Source organism: Balaenoptera physalus (assembly GCF_965194825.1).
Source record: "Balaenoptera physalus genome assembly, chromosome: 2".
Taxonomy (NCBI): Eukaryota; Metazoa; Chordata; class Mammalia; order Artiodactyla; family Balaenopteridae; genus Balaenoptera; species Balaenoptera physalus.
Window position 1 is genome coordinate 143,989,467 of NC_138883.1, and position 22,355 is coordinate 144,011,821.

The 22,355-nt window shown below is 41.9% G+C and overlaps 1 protein-coding gene across 1 annotated transcript; it reads left to right on the forward strand.

Moving 5' to 3' along the window:
* The first annotated feature begins 1,264 nt into the window (after positions 1-1,264).
* On the forward strand, positions 1,265-21,563 carry WHAMM (WASP homolog associated with actin, golgi membranes and microtubules). Its single transcript, XM_082448639.1, has 10 exons — positions 1,265-2,678; positions 5,271-5,444; positions 7,813-7,963; positions 10,608-10,777; positions 11,780-11,945; positions 14,351-14,538; positions 15,817-15,903; positions 16,139-16,234; positions 18,460-18,952; positions 20,783-21,563. Exons 1-10 carry the CDS (start codon positions 2,067-2,069, stop codon positions 21,079-21,081), a joined length of 2,436 nt encoding a protein of 811 aa, XP_082304765.1. The 5' UTR covers positions 1,265-2,066; the 3' UTR covers positions 21,082-21,563.
* Positions 21,564-22,355: the final 792 nt, after the last annotated feature.

Here is a 22,355-nt window from a genome sequence, read left to right on the forward strand (position 1 = left end):
TATTTTTTCTAAGAATATATACATTTATTCCCCTTTCACAAGAAATAAAAATTTCTTTTATAATTAGAAAGCCTGCTAGTTTCATTTTGAAAAAGCAAATAATTTAGAAAGACTAATAGAAATGATAAGATTATAAAACAAAACCAGTAAAGACATACTGTAAAGAATATTCAAAGATATTAAAATAGACTATTAAAGAATTATAAGAAATCATATTAGATAAAATGATATATTAAAAAATAGTTTGAGGAAAAATAAATCACTTCAGCTAGAAGGTTATCTCTCCAAGAGGACTGGGTGACAGCCAGAGTAGCTATTGGGAATCCAAGAACCCATAGCCCCACCTCTCCTCGACATTAAAGGGAGGGACCTTCAGATAGAGGCACCTTTAGACCTTCAAGCTACATTCCATAGAGGCTACTAGATGCCTTGGGATTATCTTGGGGGGGTGGAGGGGTGGAGATGCCCCGAACCAAAGCTTTTTTTTTCTTTTGGGGGGGGCGAGGGGGGTTGTTGTTGTTTTACCCTGGGCATAATAGCAAGTACAAATCTGATTCCTGGCGTTCCCAGCTCAAAAACTTCAAAAGCCCTTTCACTAGTTCCTGAATCAAGCCCTCACAAACCGTGTTTTGATGAAGGGCTCCCTCCCCGCTCCCTGGGCTTCTCGCTCCTCCCCCTCGGTCCTCCAACCCCACTACCCCTCTAGCAGTGCTCTCACAGGATGGGAGCTGACATGTACTGTATTTCTCAGTCTACACTGTACATTTCCTGGGTAGAGCCCAGTGCTGTCTTATACCCTTGTTGTATGAACAGGTTCAGCTCCAACCCACAGTCTATCCCTATCTGCAAACTACATCTCCTGATCTCCATAAACAGGTCTTCAATAGCCAGGTGGTCTGAAGTGTCTGAATTGCCTAAGTGTCTGTGTATCTTCTTTTTTTTTTTTTTTTTAAACCCCAGATAATTCTGATTCTGGCCCCATTCACTACGTTACTTTATTTATTTATTTATTTATTTATGGCTGTGTTGGGTCTTCGTTTCTGTGCGAGGGCTTTCTCTAGTTGCGGCAAGTGGGGGCCACTCTTCATCGCGGTGCGCGGGCCTCTCACTATCGCGGCGTCTCTTGTTGCGGAGCACAGGCTCCAGACGCGCAGGCTCAGTAGCTGTGGCTCACGGGCCTAGTTGCTCCGCGGCATGTGGGATCCTCCCAGACCAGGACTCGAACCCTTGTGCCCTGCATTGGCAGGCAGATTCTCAACCACTGCGCCACCAGGGAAGCCCCGTGTCGGTGTATCTTAAGGAACGTTTCTTTTCTGGGTCTCAGTTTCCTTATCTCTAAAATGACGTGTTAGAACACAGATTGTATTTAAACATGTTGGTTGGGAGCTGGGATGCTTTGAAGACGGAGGGACTGTACGTTTTTTGTATGCCCCCTCCGCGCCCAGCCTCCCAAAACAGGCACACAGCATACATTCCATAAAAGCTTGCTGAATTGATACCAATAAGCTTCTACCCAGTGCTTGGTGCTTAGAGGCCCTCAACAAATAATTATTAAGTTTAATTTAATGTTTGATCTCACCATTCTTGAGCACAGGAACCATGTATTCACTAGGGCCCCGGTAATAGAAGACCAAGTCAGCTAGCTGGGTTTGCGTTCTCAAGAGGTTCACAGTTTAGTGTAGGAGGCTAAGACAATAACTGGTTCATTTAACAAATATTTTTTTTAACGTCAGTGTGTACACAGGTGGAAAAGGTGAGGCAAGAGTGATCATTCCCGGCTCCAGATGAGGTTGAGACATTGATTGATTCGGAGCGGCGACCTTCTGACCTTTTCATTGGTTGTCGCGAACCCTCCCTTCTATCACCCAACCAATCCCGGAAGCGTGCTGGACACCTCCCAGGCCATGGGCAGCCAATCAAAAGTGCCGAGGGTGGTGGCAGCGGGGGTGCTGACGCCGATTTCAGTTCAGCGAAAAATGACGCGGCCCGGACCGTCCAGTGGCTGGGGGTGCAGGGAGACCAGGCTCCGGCGAGCCGAGCCCTCCGGGCGCTGACCGCCGGCGGTCATGGAGGACGAGCAACCCGACAGCTTGGAGGGCTGGGTACCGGTCCGCGAGGACCTCTTCGCCGACCCCGAGCGGCACCAGCTGCGCTTCCTCGTGGCCTGGAACGACGTGGAGGGCAAGTTCGCTGTGACTTGTCACGACCGCACGGCGCAGCGGCGGCGGCGCGAGGGGAGCCAGCCCGGGCCCGAGCTGGTGTCCGAGCCCGTGTCCGAGGCCGCCGCGCCCCCGCCCAGCTGGGCAGGCCTGCTCTCGGCCGCCGGGCTCCGCGGCGCGCACCAGCAGCTGGCGGCGCTGTGGCCGCCGCTGGAGCGCTGCTTCCCGCGGCTGCCGCCGGAGCTGGACGCGGGCGGCGGCGGGGCCTGGGGCCTGGGGCTCGGGCTGTGGACGCTGGTATGGCCGGCGCGCACGGACCCCGGCGAGGCGGCGCTGCAGGAGCTGTGCGGGCAGCTGGAGCGCTACCTGGGCCAGGCGGCCGACGGCTGCGGCGGCGCCGCGGTGCGCGACGCGCTCTTCCCTGCCGAGGGCTGCGCGGCCGACTGCGAGAGCCCGCGCGAGTTCCGGGAGCGGGCCCTGCGCGCGCGGCGGGACGAGGCGGGGGCGCGGCTGCGCCAGGTACGCGCCCGCCGGGCCGTCGCCCGGTCCTTCTCCCTCTCGGTTCAGCCTCGGGCCCTTTTCCAGGGTGGGACGAGTGCAAGAAGGGGGTCCTTCTGCAGACCAGCGCGGGGAAGGAGCAGGTTAACAGCGTGATGCGCGGAAGGGCCGCGCAGCCTCGCAGGTGCTCTTCACCTGTCGGGGAGCAGCGAGGGGAATTCCGCGGAAGCCCCGCGGGGCCTATAGCGAGAGGACTAAGTTAAATCAAAGTTTAATCGCAGTTAGGAGCCAGGGTAGGCCCTTAAACCTTTCCCCTGAAGATGCTGGTGGAGCTGGCTGTTGTGACAGGAAGTGCCAGAGAATACTGAAAGCAAAACTAGAAATATCCCATCCGTGTAGGAAATGACAACACAGACTGAAGGTAAACAGTGACAGGTTCTGTGTATGAGGGAAGACCGATAATGGAGACAAAATGTTTTAGAGGATGAAGGTGCTTCTAGGACACAGGTTTCTTAGGTGATAAAGACTCGGTCAAGTGGACAGCCGACAGGATGTGAGCTGTCTTCATCAGTGTGGAACAGCAGCAACATGAGTGCAATTTTAAGCTTGAAAGAGGTAATTAGAGAGATGGAACAATTCATTTTTTGAGTGGTAAGCTTACAGAACTGAAGGGGATTAACAAATGCACAAAAGGGTTTAAGAGAAAAATATGGCTCATATATCCACAACCAGCTGACTCTCCTGAGTCTAGATTTAGTGCTCTATCCCACACCCCGACATGCCTCTTGCTTGCCCTTTCTCATTATACGCCGTACTTAATCTGAGTGATTTTTCTCTGCCTTCATTTGAGGAAGGGGAGGTGTAAGAGAACAATCCAGGTATATTTCAAAATCTTAATTTTATCCTCTCAAGCTAAATATAGAATGAGCTTTTTATACACCCACTTCTCATGGGTCAATTTCACTTTATAATGTGAGGAAACCACAGGGCAGTTTCAGGTCAGTCAACTTTATCTTTTTTCAATTTATTTTTGACTGCGTTGGGTCTTTGTTGCTGCACGCGGGCTTTCTCTAGTTACCGCGAGCCGGGGCTGCTCTTCCGCTGCGGTGCGAGGGCTTCTCATTGCAGTGGCTTCTCTTGTTGCAGAGCACAGGCTCTAAGCGCCCAGGCTTCAGGAGTTGCGACTCACTGGCTCTAGAGCGCAGGCTCAGTAGTTGTGGCACACGGGCTTAGTTGCTCCGTGGCATGTGGGATCTTCCAGGACCAGGGCTCGAACCTGTGTCCGCTGCATTGGCAGGCAGATTCTTAACCACTGCGCCACCAGGGAAGCCCAACTTTATCATTTTGAATCAGACACTTTTATTTTTTAGACACCCGGTTTCTGACAGAAGTGGTTTTTCCTTAAACTGACATACATGTTACTATTGTAAAAGTTATACTTTACCCAATTTGAAGTTCATTCAGAGGTATTATGGCACTAGTATAGTTCATACTGTTAGGCTAGCTATTGACACTTGTGTGGTTCACCTGTTTACGTGGAACAGGTGGGCGGGGGAGGGCTTAAATACAAAATATAGTGCATCCATGGAAGTGTATGTGATCATCTTAATACTCAGTTCATATTTAGAACAGGAAAGCAATTGATTATAGAATTAGACCAGTTGCCAAGATTGCTAGTATATGTAAAGTGAAGCTGAATGTTTTGAATTCTGAATAGTCTAAGCAATAAGACTGAAGAGTATCAGTTGTCTTAAGTTTACTTTTTCATGTGTTTTAATATTTTTCAGGGAAACTTTTTTTTAATCCTAGTATTATCACCTGGATAAAATGTCAGCTGAACATAGATCACTTTATCCTTAAGTGGAGGGAAGGAAATAGAAGAATTTAAGGATATTGACTGGGAAAAAAAAGTCTATACTATTACTTGATTTTATTTCTCTTCTCCTGGGGGGTAAGGTAATTTCTTACCAAATGAGTTTATCTAGATTATAAATGCTCAGTTTATTTTCTGTCCTGCCTCAGAAGAAGCGCTCTGCAGAGGCTAGAGCCACATTTGTGATGCTAAATGAGTCTGCTGGGGGTTTGGTGGCAATATTAACCTGGGGGAATTAAGAGAGTTGACAAGCTGGAGAAGTACTTGGAGGCATTTCTGTGTCCTTATGAGCTTTTAAAAAAGGAGTACATCCTCACAAAACCTTTATGGTCGGAAAAGTGATGAAAAATATCCTCAGTCTACACACTATTTGACGCCTTTTTCAGGTCCTTTTCTCTGAGTACTTAGAGAAAACATAGTTGAGATAAAATTTTCAACTCTGCGTCCTCCTCCACCTCCCATTTATTATTATAAAAGTCCCCAGTTACTAAACAGTCTTCAAAAGCACAGTGCTGAATGATTGATTATAGTAATAATAGTCTACTGTGGATATACCATGATTTATTTAACCATTCTTACTGGGCATTTTGGTTGGAGAACAATAGCATTTTCATGTTTAATCAGTATTTTAAATTGATGCATTAAAGTTTAGAACATTCAGGTTTCTTTAGCTTTGTTGGTTTGGTATGATCTTATAAATACTGTCCATACATGAGCTTTATTTACATTTTGCCTTCTAGGTGCTTCAAGGGCATGAAAAAGCCAACACCATGGTAGCATTAATGAAAGTGTATCGAGAGGAAGAGGAAGCATACCAGGAATTAGTTACTGCGGCAACCCTGTTCTTCCAGTATTTACTGCAGCCATTCAGGGATATGCGAGAACTTGCAACTTCATGTAAGCTTGCTATTTTGGTACGTTTTCTTTATATTTTTACTTTGTGAGATTTATTCTTTATCGTGTACTATTTCTTCAGTCGCATTTAAGATTCAATCTGTGTTTCCACTTTGGGTTTACCCTATATTTAGATATATTGTAGATATATCGAATTTATTATTTTTTAAATTGATTTCAGTTGAAGACATTTTACATCGGTCGTCTTAATACATTAAGATTTCTGCATATTTTCAAGGGTTACACACTTTCTTTGCTGATGACTTTTTTTTTAAATTTTAATTTTAATTTTTTGGCTGCGTTGGGTCTTCATTGCTGCACGCAGGCTTTCTGTAGTTGCAGCAAGCAGGGGCTACTCTTCGTTGTGGTGTGTGGGCTTCTCATTGCAATGGCTTCTCTTGTTGCGGAGCACCGGCTCTAGGCACGCGGGCTTCAGTAGCTGTGGCGCATGGGCTCAGTAGTTGTGGCTCGTGGGCTCTAGAGCGCAGGCTCAGTAGTTGTGGCACATGGGCTTAGTTGCTCCGCGGCATGTGGGATCTTCCTGGACCAGGGATCGAACCTGTGTCCCCTGCACTTGGCAGGTGGATTCTTAACCACTGTGCCACCAGGGAAGTGATGACTTGTTTTTGATGTGTTGCTTATTTACTTTAGCTTATTTTCAGCCTCTAAGGACACATGCAGACTTATGAGAAATAGGATGAAAATTTAAATAGCAAGGCCCTGGATTGTAATTCAGTAAATTAAACTTTAGTAAATGCTGTCATTGCTCTTATTTCATTGAGCCATGGAACACTAGTTAGAATAAGCATTATCATTCCAGTGTTATAAATGAATCTGGAACCAAGGTGGGTGGGGAGGTTCAATAGCTTTCTCTGGTTCTAAACCAGCTGGAATCAGAAGACAACAGAGAGATCTCTTGATCTCTGCCCCCTGCACTGGGCCATCCTTCCACACATGCACTCATGGCCACTGCCGGGCTACCGTAAAAGTGGTATCATGTTTAGATGAAATTCATGCCAGCCTAACCTGTGGAGAAAGTTGTTCTGTTCCTTATTTTGCAAATCTATTACTTGGATTGTCTTACTTCCTGTGTATATTTTTTCTTTCTCTAAATAACAGCTGTACTGAGATATAATTCACAGACCATATAATTCACCTATTTAAAGTGTACAATTCAGTGGTTTTTAGTATATTCAGTTTTGCAACCACCAGCACTGTCTAATTCCAGAACATTTTCATCTCCCTGAAAAGAAACCCCATACGCATTCCCCATTCCCCCCCAACTCCAGGCAACCACCCATCTGCTTTCTGCCTCTAGATCTCCCTTTTCTTGACATTTCATATCGTATGGAATGATTTGTGTCTGGCTCCTTTCATGTAGCATCAGGTTTTCCAGTTCCATCCATGTTGTAGTGTGTATTAGAACTTCATTTTTTTCATTGCCAAATAATGTTCATTATATGCACATAGCACATTTACATATCCACTTAGTGATTGATGGACATTTGGAACTTTCCACTTTGGGGCTATTATGAATAATGTTGCTATGAATATTTGTGTACAAGTTTCTATGTGGACATATGTATTCATTTTTCTTGGATATATGGATATGCTGGACCCTACAGTAACTCTGTTTAACCTTTTGAAGAACTGCCAGACTGTTTTCCATAAATGCACCATTTTACACTCCTACCGGCAGTAAATGAGGGTTCCGATTTGACCACATCATCGCCAACACTTGTTATTGTCTGTCTTTTTGATTATAGCCATCCTAGTAGATGTGAAGTGGTATCTCATTGTGGTTTTAATTTACATTTCCCTGATGGCTAACCTGGGTATATTTCTTATGTCACTAAATCATGCTTGGTAGAAGAATTAGATACTAGATGACATAGTATATGTCACAATCATTCATGTTTTAGGTTATTGTATTACTTTTGCCCTTCAGAAAAGAATCACACTATTGAAAAGCTTCCTGCCATGTCCCTAAAAGAAACCACAGCAACAGCTAACACTTGAGTGTCATGTACCAGGCTCTTTGCTGAGTGCTTAACAATACAGATCTCATTCAAACAATCGTGTATTATTATTAATAGAGAAACATAACTTGACAGCATTCCCTTCTAGAAAAGTTATTCGAGTAATACAAAGTAAAAGTAGGGTTTTTTTCCCTTTATACTCCAGAGTATCCCTTTGTCGTCCAAAGGATGCACCACTTAGAGCCTTATTCATACTCAGTAAGGAACTGAGGAATGAATGAAATTTAATTGACTATGTAGTAGTAAAAAAGTAGCTGAAATAATCCATGTGACCAATTTCCTTTCGATTTCCTAATGGCTCTACATTACTATTCTCTTTTACTAATACAACTTTCCCTTCTTTCTATAGAAGTCCTTGGATGAGGATGGTCTGGGTCCTAAAAGGATAGTTGCCCTGCAGAAGGAAGCCCAAGAATGGACCAGACGGGCTGAAGAAGCTATAGTCTCGATTCAAGATATTACAGTGAATTATTTTGAAAAAACAGTAGAAGCATTAGCAGGTAATAATTTAAAATGCTGTACTAAGATACATGTAATTTTCATTTTATTCGGAAAACATTTGAGTGCCTCTTAAGCACCAGGTTCTGTATTTTTTAGGTACTGGGGAGTCAATATAAGGATAAGCATAAACAGCCACTGTACAGTCAGGTGAAGGGAGAGAAATCTTAATTATATCAATTATATATTCATTCAAACACATGGAAAATGGCAGTGGCAACAAGCCACATGAAGAAGAGAAACATGGGGCTCTGAGAGCTTAGGAGAGAGAAATTAGGCCCAATCAGAGTGGCCAATGAAGGCTTCTGAGAAGTGGCACTTGCCCTGATATCTGAAGGGTAAATGGAAGTGGAGAAAGCAAAAAAGTGAGGGAAGAGTGTTCCAGGCAGGAGTAGCATTTGCAAAGGCCCTCTGGTTTTTGGGAGCTTGACAAGTCTGAGGAACTTGGGAAGTATGCCAAGTACGAGGAAGCCACGGGCTGGAGCACAGTACAGGCACACCTCATGTCATAACTCATTTCATTGCGCTGCACTTTACTGCACTTCACAGGTATTATGTTTTGTACAGATTGAAGGTCTGTGACAGTCCTGCATTGAGCAAGTCTGTTGTAAAACAGCAAGTGCTATTTTCCCAACAGCAGTTGCTCGCTTCATGTCTCTGTCACGTTTTGGTAATTCTCCTAATATTTCAAACTTTTTCATTATTATTATATTTTTTATGGTGATCTGTGATTAGTGATCTTTGATGTTATTATTCCAAAAAGATTACAACTCACTGAAGGCTTAGATGGTGGTTAGCATTTTTTAGTAATAAACTATTTTTAAATTAAGGTATGTATGTGATCTCGGATGGCCTCAGCCTGCAGCAGCTTGAAGCAGGATTTCGGTTCCCCAGCCAGAGATTGAGATCAGGCCGTGGCAGTGAGGACGCTGAATCCTAGCCGCAAGACCACCAGGGACCAGTGGCCAGTGACAAGGCCCTGGCCTGTCAGCTGTGTAGAAATGAATTTCCACATAGAGACAGAAAGTAGTGAAGCAAGTATAAGTGTTTATTAGGAGGAAAAAGAGTACAGTGACTGTGGATAGACACACGGGTGGGCTCAGAGAGAGTCGCACCCTCATGGTAGTCTGAATAACTTTTACGGGGCATTTCTTCCGGGTTTCCTTTGACCGATCATCTTGCTTTGCCTGGTTCTGAGTCCGTATTTGGTATATCTCAGGATCCTCCTGTGTGTGTGCGCATCTCTTAGCCAAGATGGATTCTAGAGGCCTAGGGTAGGTTGACATCACTTACTATGAGGTGGCGCCCCCTCCCTTTTTGACCTCCAAGGAGCCTTTCTGTGCATGTGTAGTCAGGAAGTTCTCCTTGACTTTGAGAATGAGGAATATGTGGTCTTTTATCTCTTATCTGGGCAGGGCCCAGCCTCCTCCATCATCCTGCTCTTTTTTTTTTTTTTGGCTGTGTTGGGCCTTTGTAGCTATGCACGGGCTTTCTCTAGTTGCGGCGAACAGGGGCTACTCTTAGTTGTGGTGCACGGGCTTCTCATTGCAGTGGCTTCTCTTGTTGCGGAGCATGGGCTCTAGGCATGCGGACTTCAGTAGTTGTGGCACGTGGGCTTAGTAGTTGTGGCGCACGGGCTTAGTTGCTCCATGGCATGTGGGATCTTCCCGGACCAGGGATCGAACCCGTGTCCCCTGCATTGGCAGGTGGATTCTTAACCACTGCGCCACCAGGGAAGTCCCCATTATCCTGCTTTTATGGAGTTTCTCCTATTACAGAGTTTCTGTCCACAGGGGAGAAACTGTTTAGCCTGGGCCCATCTATCTCCTGCCTCAAATATACATTGTTTTTTTAAGACATAATGCTACTGTACACTTAATAAACCACAGTACAGTGTAAACATAACTTTTATATGCAATGGGAAACCAAAAAATTCATGTGATTCACTTTATTGTGGTATTCGCTTTATTGTGGTGGTCTGGAACTGAACCTGCATTATCTCTGAGGTATGCCTGAATGGAGAATGTGGTGTGAGAGAATGCCAGCAAGACAGGCAGGGATGAGACCATATGATCTTGTGGGCTGGGTGAAGGACTTTTATCTTAAATCATTGTTGATAGTAGCCCCAAATAGCAACAACTTATTGTCTGTCAGTTTGTTAAACTGTAGTACATTTATAAAATGGAACGCCGTGTAGCAGTAAGCATGATTCTCTATAACTATTTTTATGAATAGCAAGAGTTCCCTGATATATTAAGTGAAATAAAAAAGATATAAAGCAGAATGATGATCCTGTGGGGGGTTTTTTGTTTGTTTTGGCCAAACTATATCTTCCTGTCTGTCTAGCTAAACATAGAAATAGTCTAGAAGTATATGCACCAAAATGTAAGAAGCAATTGCTTTAAGTAAGTGAGATTCATGATTTATTATTTTCTTTTTTTAAATGAAGTTATCTAAAATTTTATACCAATAACCATGCATTAATTTGTGACAATAAAAAGTCACTAAAATACAAGAATTTTTCTTTTAAAAGGGATGTTTTGCAGGTAACATGGGAGGCAATAAACAAAGAATTAGTTCAGGATAAATTTTTCTGTTTTTAATGAGTTGTAATTATGTTTTATTTTATTAATTACAATACAACAGGAATGCAGAAACAAATGGCACAGGATGAGAAGAGATTTGGTCAGGCTGCCTGGGCCACAGCAACTCCCAGGTTAGAAAAACTCAAGCTGATGTTAGCTCGGGAGACTCTGCAACTCATGAGAGCCAAAGAGTTGTGTTTAAATCACAAAAGAGCTGAAATTCAGGGAAAGGTGAGACAAAGATAAGTGAAACTTTGTTTTAAAAATACACTTTTATTTTAGGTAGAATCTTTCTTTCCAGGCATTGTGAAAGAGCTTCCTTTCTTCGCTTATTCAACAACACCATCTTCCAGTAGATAAGAATTTGCAGACTGTGGAAGGTTGGCCATGAAGTTTCCCTTTGGTCAAAATGTTTGTGAAATATTATTTTTTTAAAATATATATATATTTATTTGTTTGTTTTTGGCTTTGTTGGGTCTTCGTTGGTGCGTGCGGGCTTTTTCTAGTGGTGGCGAGTGGGGGCTACTCTTCCTTGCGGTGCGCGGGCTTCTCATTGCCGTGGCTTCTCTTGTTGCGGAGCACGGGCTCTAGGCACGTGGGCTCAGTAGTTGTGGCTCACGGGCTCTAGAGCACAGGCTCAGTAGTTGTGGGGCATGGGCTTAGTTGCTCCGCGGCATGTGGGATCTTCCTGGACCAGGATCGAACCTGTGTCCCCTGCACTGGCAGGCGGATTCTTAACCACTGCACCACCAGGGAAGTCCCTGTTTGTGAAATATTATATTGTAGGATTCACTTGATGATAACATCAAGCTCAGTACTGATGTAGTACTTTAAAATCAATCAAGTGCTCAGTACTTTAAAATCGTAGTACTTAAAAATCAATCAAGTATTCAGTACTTTAAAATGGCAGTACTTTAGAAGCGTAGTCACTTAATTTTTTTCCTGTAACAGTATGACTTTAAAGCAGAAAACATTTGTAAATACCTCATTGCCATTTATTTTTCTCAAAACCTAAATGTTTTCATATGTTTCAGGGATGCGATAAAGTATTTGTGACAAACATTGAAGAAGGCATTTTTATCCCATTAAATGAAATGGAAAAGTGTTTCTTCTCTATTTGCTTTTTTATATTTGATATTGAACAAGGAATAGAAAATAACTTGAATGCTTGTAAAGTTTGCCTTTAATGTACTAATTATTTTAACTTGCTCTTATTTTTTTCATGAAAACAAGATGGAAGATCTTCCAGAACAAGAAAAAAAAATAAATGTTGTAGACGAATTAGAAATACAATATTATGAAGTTCAGTTAGAACTATACGAGGTTAAATTTGAGATATTAAAATATGAAGAAATACTGCTTGTTACACAGTTGGACTCTATTAAAAGACTTATAAAAGGTAAAATATATATTTAAATGTATATGTTTAAATTACACATTCAAGGAAATACAGATCATATTATCAATTATTTCTTGTATATTGTCTAATATATCTGAAATTTTCTAACAAAGTTTCCCTTTAGTACTTTATTATTCAAATAATATATTCATTGGTAAACACACAGCAAAACAAAGGGAAACTATTATTACCCCAGTTAAATCATTTAGAGATACTTAGGCTCTATAGCTTTGTAGCCTTTTTTGTATGCTGATGTTTATAAATATCTTTCAGTTTCTTAAACCAAAACTATGTATCCTGTTCAGTAACCTCTTTTTCACTTAATACATAATAATCATTCTTCCATTTCAGTAATAAGTAAGAAAACCATCAAAAATTTTAATGGCTGCATAGTATTCCATTGTATAGACATGCCAGGATTACCAGTTTTTCACTGTTGTGAACAGCATTGTAGTGAAGAACCTTCCTTTACACATGTCTTTGTGTATATGACAGATTATTTCCTTGGAATAAATTTCTAAAGATGGAATCAGGTCAAGGACAATGCATATTTTACATTTTGACACATACTTGTTAAAAAAAAAACACTACAAGAATCATTTGATATGCATTTTTCTGTACCTCTATTATTTTCTAAATTTCTAAATTTCATTCTACATAATGGCCCTCTAGATAGGTTGTACAAAATGATGCTCCCATCAGCTGATTATGAAAATAGCTGTTTCCCCATACTTATTCATTTAAATTCTCGCCTACTTGAGAGCAAAAAATGGCATCTTCTAATTTTCATTTATTTAATCACAAGTGATGTTGAACGCAATTTTGTATGTTTACTGGCCATTTGTATTTCTTTTATTCATGGCCTATTCATGGCCTTTGCCCATTTTTCTTTGGAACATTCCCTTTCTATATTAGAGATGTTATTCTATTATCTGTCATATGTTGCAAATAATTTCTCTGTCATTTGCTTTTTCTTGCCTTGTAGGAATATTTAATTTTTATGAAGTCACCTCTATCAGTCTTCTGCTTTGGTGTTATACCTCCTTATCCCAAAATTATATCAGTATTTACTTATGTTTTGTTTCAGTATTCTTATGATTTTGTTTTTAAAAACATTTGGCTCTTTAATCCAGGTGAAATTTATTTTGATGTGGGGTAGGAATCTAACTTTTCCCCCAAAATTGTTAGCAGTCCCAATCACTGGTTTTTAAAAACATTTTGCCCTGTTGCTTTGACTTTTACCTGTCTCATATCCAGAATTATCATATTTGTTTTGATCTATTTATGAATTGTTATTTTCTTCCACTGATTTGTGAGTGGCTTCTGGTGCCAGTACCATGCTGTTCCTATTATTGTACCTTGGAGGTACATTTTAGTATCAGGTAAAGCAAGTACTTCCCTCATTACTCTACTTTTCCAAAAATTTTCTGACTTTTCTCACTCCTTTATTCTTCCAGATGAACTTTAGAATCATTTTGGCAAGTTCAAAACAAAAAAACCCAAAAAACTCGGAATTTTTATTGGGATTGCACTTAACATTAGAGATAATTTGGGGAGAATTGTCGTCTTTTCAATTTTGAATCTTCCCATCCAAGAACATGGTATGTCTCTCCATTTACTTAAGTCTTTTTTTTCCTAAAGTTCCTCCAAGTTTAGTTATTTTCTTCATATAGATCCTGAACATTTAATTTAATACTAGGTGTTCAAAAAACTTTACAGTAGCTTCACGTTATAAGCACTTTACATATTTAGGAAAAACTTCTATTAGAAAAAAGTTAATCTGGAAGGATGCATGCCAAACTGTTCATGTTTTCCTCCAGGAATAAGATGCCAAAGAGTTGGTGAAGGAAGAGGAAAATTTCACTTTTTATTTTGTGTACTTCTGTAGGGCTTGAATTTGTTGCAGTTAGCATGTATTTTTAAAAAATCAGTATGTAATTAAGATTAAATATCATTAAGGCACCTTAATGATATACTGCTGGTAGAATGTAAGTTGCCTTTCTGGAGGAGGGTGATTTGACAGGAGTCATCAAGAGCCTTAAATATTCATCTGCTAAGGAAGTAATAAAAAATGTACACAAAGATTTATATTCAGATGTTCATCACAGTGAAACTGATAATAGAACATTGGAACATTCTAACAACAGAGAGTGCTTAAATTTGAGAATACTGTGTTGCCATTAAAATTATATTTCCATCACATGGAAAAGTTTCTCTAAGAATTCTGTTTATTGATATGTGTAGCTATATAAGTTGTGTGTGTGTGTATGTGTGTACACATAGACATATATATACATAAATGTTAATCATAATTACAAGGATATTTAACTTTCCCTACATTAAAAAAGTATGCATTATTTTTAATAATAAGACATGTTTTTAAAAAATCATTAATATGTTTCTAGATAAACAGGATGAAGTTATCTATTACGATCCGTGTGAAAATCCAGAGGAACTTAAAGTCATGGATCGTGTAATGGGGCTGCAGGATGATAAGAATTTGGAGGTGAAGGAACTCAGCCGGCAGTGCCAGCAGCTGGAATCTAAACGGGGCAGGATCTGTGCCAGAAGAGCCCGTCTCAGGAACAGAAAGGTAGGAGCGCCCAGGGCAGCCTTCTTTTCTTACCCCTTCTGGGGGTTTCTTCTTTTATGAAAGATAAAGAGGTACTGAAAATAAGGCTTTTATCAATGATAAATTTTGTGTGTGTTTATGTAGCTATCAGTGGCTACAATTAAAATACATTTAAAATGTTTTTCTTAAAAAGATTCTTTTTCCTTTTGGATTTAAGCATTTGTCATCATCTTTAGATTTTAATTAAGTCTTTCAACAACTATTTATTGAATACCTATTACTTATACAGGTATTTTAAAAACCACAAAAGGTAGAAACTTCTAATCAGCTATAATAAATGCTAAAATTAATTTTATTGTGAATTGTTGATTATAAAATATCAGTCAGATAATATTCAGCTCATTTCAGTCCTTATATGTGGTGAGTGATTTTTTTTCTTAATTTTTAAACACTCCATGGTTACATAAAAAAGTAACATAGGGGCTTCCCTGGTGGCGCAGTGATTGAGAAACTGCCTGCCAATGCAGGGGACGCGGGTTCGAGCCCTGGTCTGGGGGGATCCCTCATGCCGTGGAGCGACTAAGCCCGTGAGCCACAACTACTGAGCCTGCGCGTCTGGAGCCTGTGCTCCGCAGTGGGAGAGGCCGCGACGGTGGGAGGCCCACGCACCGCGATGAAGGGTGGCCCCCGCTTGCCACAACTGGAGAGGGCCCGCACACAGAGACGAAGACCCAACACAGCCAAAAATAAATAAATAAATAAATTAATTAATTAATTAAAAAATAAAAAAAAAGTAACATAGTAAGAAAGGCTAAGCATAATTGAAATGTAGTTTTTAATTTTCAGGTATTGTAGGTTGGATATGTTATGTAGGTATATTTGGAGGTATTACTTAGAACATTATGGGGAAATGTGTTTAAAATAATTGCATTGAAACAGGTCCTTAGGACACATCCCACTTAGGAATGTGGGACTGCCTGTATGTCCTCTCATTTCCACTTGGTTGGAGGATTTGCTTTTTCATCTCTCAAAGCACTAAATCCCAGCCATGGCCCTCCTACCGGGAAGGAGGGATTCCCGTAAGCAGCCCATCGCCCCGTATCACGTGACCGAGGAGAAGGCAGAAGCACTGAGCCACACCATAACTCCTATTAATAAATGCCTTATACTGCAGCCCAAATGCAGTGCTTTTTTCTTTTAACCTTTTATGCTATAGCCCATGGTAATATTAAAAACCATGTGGCGTTCAATTTATAACCAGGTAAAAAACAGATCTATGAAATTATATTATTCCCCCAGGATCACTGCAAAGAAAATCATCGACTCAGATTGCAACAGGCTGAAGAAAGCATAAAATATTTGCATCAGCATCATAGCGTTCAGAGGGTGAGTGGTTGAAGAAAAATGTTTTATATTTGCATAACATGACACGTGGGCTTAAGTTTGTACAAAGTGGAGCTCCACTGCCCTGTCAGCCTTGATCCTGAGGGGACAGCGCAGTCCGGCCCTGCAGCATGGGGAGCAGACGTGGGGGCTGGAGGAGGCAATAATGTCAGGTGACGGTCCCCCTCTTTCTCAGGACTTCTGAGAAGTTTACAAATATGTGTTTGTTTAAATACAGAAAAGAGACCAGAAAAAAGAGGAGGAGCAAAAGAAAAAAGAATGGATAAACCAAGAACGCCAAAAAACACTCCAACGATTGAGAGCATTTAAAGAGGTGAGTTCTAGAAATAATCACTTCGCCTGCATTGTCTGGAGAAATAAACGAAGATCACCCATCCTAGGAGAAAAGTATAAAGTATTAGGAACAGATAATTTGGGACATAAAATGTTTCCCAAATGCCATTATTTGTAGTCTATAAATAAAAAACAAAAATATTAGAAATATCAAGATGTTTTTGACCTTGCCGCACACTAGGGTTCCTGCTCTCCACCCTGACCAGGTGGTGTGACTCTGCTCACCATGGTGTCAGCTGGCAGGGAAAACTGAAAATAGTTAAATTGCCCTTAGATTTAGCTGGCTGTTTCCTCATTTGTAATAAAGAAGTCTTTAAAATTTGGTCAAGGAAACATTGTGATATAAGTATAATTTTGTGCCCTATTAAAAGTGAATAGGTTTAAAAAAAAAAAAGTAAATACTTATTTTAAAGTAACATTAAACTTGTTGAATGTAAAACATAAACCTGTTCTCATCACACACCTACAACACACACCTTCATAATGACCCAAAAGAGAAAACCACCCACTCCCAGACATAAGTCTGGGATGGGGTATTGAAGGTGCACTGTGTGATACCAACAAGAAAAATCGGGGCCACCGGAGTGAATCAATCATGTCCTACAACTTCATCTTGTTTCCTGATATGCTTTCTACTCTGATCACTGCCATATACCAGGCATGTGCTAGGCACTTAACATTCATTCTTATTTAATTCTTAAAACAACCTTGTGCGATATCATCACCACTTTAAAGATGAGTAACTGATGCTCAGGGTGATTACACAACTTAGCTCAGGGATATACAGAGTCAGAGCCACAGCAGAGATTCTCCAACCCGGGCAGCACATCGGAAGCACCTCTGGAGCTTCTAAAGCATACTCATGCCCAGACCCCACCTCCAGAGAGTCTGATTGTCCTGGGTGAGAGCCTGGGCATGAATGCGGGGGGCTACATGAACACAGATGAGCCAGGTGGACAGTAACTTGCTGGTCAGCTGTCACCCGAGGGTATTGATCAGCGTGGAGGAAGGGATTCCAGGGATGCAAGTCCAGCTCCGTAGCCCTGAACTAGTCAGAGCAGCGATGAACTTTCAAATGTAGACAGTGTGAAGATGGTACGAAGGTGACAGAATCAGACTGCCTAAGCTCTCAACAAACTGCAACGAGTTGACCTCAAATTGGTAAAAGTTGCAGTTTTTTTGGTCCATGGAGGTATACATCCCTCAAGATTAGGTCTTTGTAAGGTTAGGTTTTTCTTTAGTAAACTACACCTGCGAGACCAGAACTTCTTTATTTTTTTTTATTAATTAATTTTTATTGAAGTACAGTTGCTTTACAATGTTGTGTTAGCCTCCACTGCACAGCAAAATGAATCAGCCATACATATATGTACATCCCCTCCCTTTTGGGTTTCCCTCCCATTTAGGTCACCACAGTGCATTACTAGAGTTCCCTGCGCTATACAGTATGTTCGCCTCAGTTGTCTATTTTATACATAGCATCAATAGTGTATATGTGTCAGTCCCAATCTCCCAATTCCTCCCACCCCACCCCCTTCCCCTTTGGTATCCATACATTTGTTCTCTATTTCTGCTTTGTCTGTGTCTCTATTTCTGCTTTGCAAATAAAGTCAACTATACCGCTTGTCTAGATTCCACATATATGCGTTAATCAGAACTTCTTTAATTCACATTTTTAAATTATAAAATTTACTCTAAACATAAAAATTAGAGAAACATCCATAATTCCTGTTTTAACTGTCACTTTGAGGTCCACCCTGCTGGTATTTTTCATACCTCTGTTTTTTTACCTGGTTATACATTCAACACCAGATCATCTGCATTTTTTAAGGATGTTTCAGACTTTGCACTACTTATGATTTTTCTTGGCTGCCTAATACTTTAAATTCACCATAATTTTTTCAACTATCTATTGTTGATACTAAGTTTCTGATTTTTCATACTAAAAATGTGATGAATGTTTTCATCTGTATATATCCTTTCATATCTTTATTACAGAGAAAGTATTCTATGAAAGTATATAAATGCTTATTCCTTAATATATAGATTTAGTAGCAAGGGTGGCTGTACAAAGTGAGAAGGAGCCACTTTGTGAATTAGAATAATCCACGCACAGAAATGCTTCAGTGTTCACTTATAGAAAGCTTCAGCATTTTGACAGTTTGCGTTTGTAGCAAGTTTCTCACAACAGTTTTTCATTTTCAGAGATGTCCAAGTCGCTCTGTCCTAAAGAGCTCTCGCTCACAACCTGTGGCTCCACACCGGCCGAGTGGACTTCCCCGGCAGACATCCCCGCCGACTTCTCAGATGATGGCGGTGATCCATCCGTCCTCTAGGAAAACCAGAAGCGCTCCCTTATCTGAAGTTAGTAACGTGATAACCCCTGAGCATGAAGACTGTGCTAGAAACATCCCTGTTCAGACTTTTGTTCCAGTTGGTGCCCAAACACACTCCAAATCAAGTGAGGAGTTGCCACTGCCTCCCCCTCCTCCTCCTCCTCCTCCTCCACCACCACCACCACCACCACCACCACCACCACCACCGCTGCCCCTCCCTGCTCCGCCCTTTTCTTCTCAATCTGCAAATCATCGGAATTTACACTTCAGGACTTCCGCGAAAGATGATCAGCCGCATCCTCTAGTGTGTGAATCGCCTGCTGAGAGCCCGTGTGGTTCCTCAGACAGTTTTACCTGCCCAGGTAATCTGCCGAAGTGTCCCTGCTCACCAGGGGTGGTTAGGTGGTTGGAGCGTTCTAGCTTTAGGAGCCTTCATCTTCAAATCAAAACCTTTTTTAGAACTCTCTACAATCTTAAAATATTTCAGTATTTTTTGCCTTATCACTCTTTTATTGCAAAGTTAGCATAGCCTAAATCTGAGTTTGATAAATGCTGTGGGAAATCTTTCTAAAATGAAGCGGTCAAAAAAATAGTAGACCACTTTTTGCATTTGCAAGTATAGCACGCTGAATACACTTGAATATTTCTCTGTCTAATGAGGGCTATAGTTCTACTCATTATTCTAATTATGATTTAGACATTGATTATGGAGGAGACAGGCTGAAATCTGCCCAGACTCAGAGCCCACTGCTCTGGAGTGTATTTGTGTCTGTGTTTAAATTCTATCGAAATGCTGTGTACACTTGTTTTAAAGATTATGCCTGAGTACCTCTGCCTAGAACATACTAGGGGACTGTGAAAGGTGATGTGAATTATACAAACAGAACAGTTCCAAACTGTGGTTCTGGTAATGCGTATCTAGTTATTCTGAGTTCAAGGTTTCTTTGCACCTGGAGCCAGGTACAAATGAAAATGTGCACATTCTTAGGTAGAGACCGGAGGCCCATTTCCATGGGGTCTGTGGCAACATCGTGTAAATGAAAGCGAGAGCTCACGTGCCTGGGCCTAGACGAGAGATGGGACGTGGCAGGGCTTTGCGGGGGGAGCCCTGTTCCCAGCCTGGCGTAGCCCACACAGTGTGGGAAGCCCTGATCAGCTCACACACACTGCCTCAGTTCACTGGAAAGAATAATAAAATGCCCTCGATGGTGAAACTCTGTCTTGTTACTCCTAGAAGGGAAATGTAATAACAAGTTATAGGTTAAAATCCAAAGTGTTTTGTTAGCCATGGCATGGCCTTTCAATTCTGAACTAGAAATGACTATTCACCTTGAAGTCTCACATGGAAGATCCCTAGATGAGTGGCTACAGTCATGCCCCGGTCTCCAGCAGGTGGTAAAAGATTTTACCCCCGCAGGGGTCTCAAGGTGCCAGAGTGAAAAATAGCTTCTCTTCACCAAGGCCTTGAAACGCTGATCTAATCTGTGTTTTGACAGCATTTCACACCCTCAAAAGTAGAGCACGTAAGTTACGTCAGGGTAATGTAGGTGGAATTAAACACACTATATACAGAGAAATGTGCCACCCACTCTGGGTTCATTGAGCTAGTGATTAAAGTTTTGCTTTAAGCCTTTTCATGTGTGGAAACCTACTCGCTTCATTATCACAGAACGAGTCATCACTGACTAATATCCAAGACTGAAGTTGGAGAAATACAGTGGGGTATGTTAAAAAATTTTGTTAAGTGGGAAGGGAAATGGAGGAGATAGAATTTTAGAGCTGTCAATGCACATTGGGTCGGATTACTTAACACCCCAGGAATTCATAACTATCTTCAGGGTTACACAAAAGGATTATAACACCTGTGTCTTGAGAAACAGCCACCCTAACAGAAGGTGTGTTGACTTTTGACTGTGCCTGGGAGTTGCTATGGATTTGAAGAAGTACTGGAAAATAAGTGGTCAAGGTAAAATATTAGCAATTAGACTATCCTGGATTCAGAAAGGGAGCTGATGGTTGACCTCTCTAGCAGATAATCAAAGCATTTGTTTAATGGAATGATGATTATTTGTTTACATCATGGCATTAACTTATGGGTGACTTAACCCTGTTAACGAGTACAAAAATGTCTCGGCATCTCAGGGAGAAAGAGTTTGATTTTGTGACTCCTTGCTCTGTTTACTCAATTTCAGGGTCGATGGATGAAGTGCTGGCCTCCTTAAGGCATGACAGGGCCCCTCTCCAGAAGGTGCAAGCGCCCACGTTGTCCCCTCCCCGTGCCTCAGTCAATGAGCACATTCTGGCTGCCATAAGGCAAGGGGTCAAACTGAAGAAAGTTCACCCTGACCTTGGCCCAAGCCCCAGCAATAAACCTACCAGCGACCTGGAGAGGAGCATCAAGGCGGCGCTTCAGAGAATTAAGAGAGTATCTGCTGACTCGGAGGAGGAGGACGATCGTGATGAGCAGAACCCTGGCGAGTGGGACCGTTAGCCTCTCCGCCAAGGCCCAAGGCTCGTTCTGGAAAAGCATGTGAATGGGGTGCTGGCAGACTGGCCATATAACGCCCCGAAAGATCAGCAGGGCTGGGCGTGTGACGTTGCAGCTTTATTTAACGCTGCAGCTCTTAAAGTCAGGGAAGGAAGGAGAGACGTGGTGCCTTTCACGCATCTAAGAACCCACGGTGAGCACCGCTGGCATAAGAAAATGGTAGTTATTGTTCACCACGGGTAATCTAGAATCATTCCCTTATTCTGAAAAACGTTTACACTGCTATGGTAAACAGCACTACTGACCGTTCCTCCCGAGTGTGTGTAGTGGTTTCCTGAGATTGAAAGGTTTGAATGTGAACGTTATTTTAACAATAATCCGAATAAGTTGCTTATAAGCAGAAATTATTTTAAATATTTTAAAGGAAATGTATTTCATGTATCAGGCAGTATATAAACTCATAATAAAGAACTATTTATAATGCATCAGTGTCACTCATGAGGAAATGAAACATATCTTAACACAACCATCCCTCCCTTGGCTGGGTTTAGCTGAAATCTTATTAAAAACATTAAACGGGACTTCCCTGGTGGCACAGCAGTTAAGAATCTGCCTGCCAACGCAGGGGACACGGATTCGAGCCCTGGTCCAGGAAGATCCCACATGCCGCGGAGCAACTAAGCCCGTGCGTCACAACTACTGAGCCTGCGCTCTAGAGCCCACGAGCCACAACTACTGAAGCCTGCGCACTCTAGGGCCTGCGTGCCGCAATTACTGAGCCCGTGAGCTGCAACTACTGAAGCCTGCGCGCCTAGAGCCCGTGCTCTGCAACAAGACAAGCCACTGCAGTGAGAAGCCCGCGCACCGCAATGAAGAGTAGCCCCTGCTCGCCACAACTAGAGAAAGCCTGCACGCAGCAACGAAGACCCAACTCAGCCAAAACAACAACAACAACAAAATCCCCAAAACGTTAAACATTTATTTAAGCAAATACTAAGGGTTGGGGAAGAGTGTTGTTCCCCTTAGGCACTCATGCTGGAATCATTTCTCCTCCTTGCTTTGTGTTAAAATTAGGAAAGGGGAAGAGACCCATACAAGGCAGTCTCCTCGTTTCTCAAATTGTCCAAAGCATCCCCACTAATGTCATCACCCTCACTCTTGCCATGGCAATCCTGGGTTTCCACAGAACAAGATGAATCGACCCTCCTTTTCCAAAGAAAAGTTGTTATAGACCAAAACCCTTCCTACTTAGAGTTTCTTCTTAGCTAACTCTGAGG

Coding starts and splice junctions, on each gene's coding strand:
- WHAMM (XM_082448639.1), top strand. CDS start 2,067: ATGGAGGACGAGCAACCCGACAGCTTGGAGGGCTGGGTACCGGTCCGC. Junction 2,679..5,270: donor CGGGGGCGCGGCTGCGCCAG/GTACGCGCCCGC, acceptor TTTGCCTTCTAG/GTGCTTCAAGGGCATGAAAA. Junction 14,539..15,816: donor CCCGTCTCAGGAACAGAAAG/GTAGGAGCGCCC, acceptor TTATTCCCCCAG/GATCACTGCAAAGAAAATCA.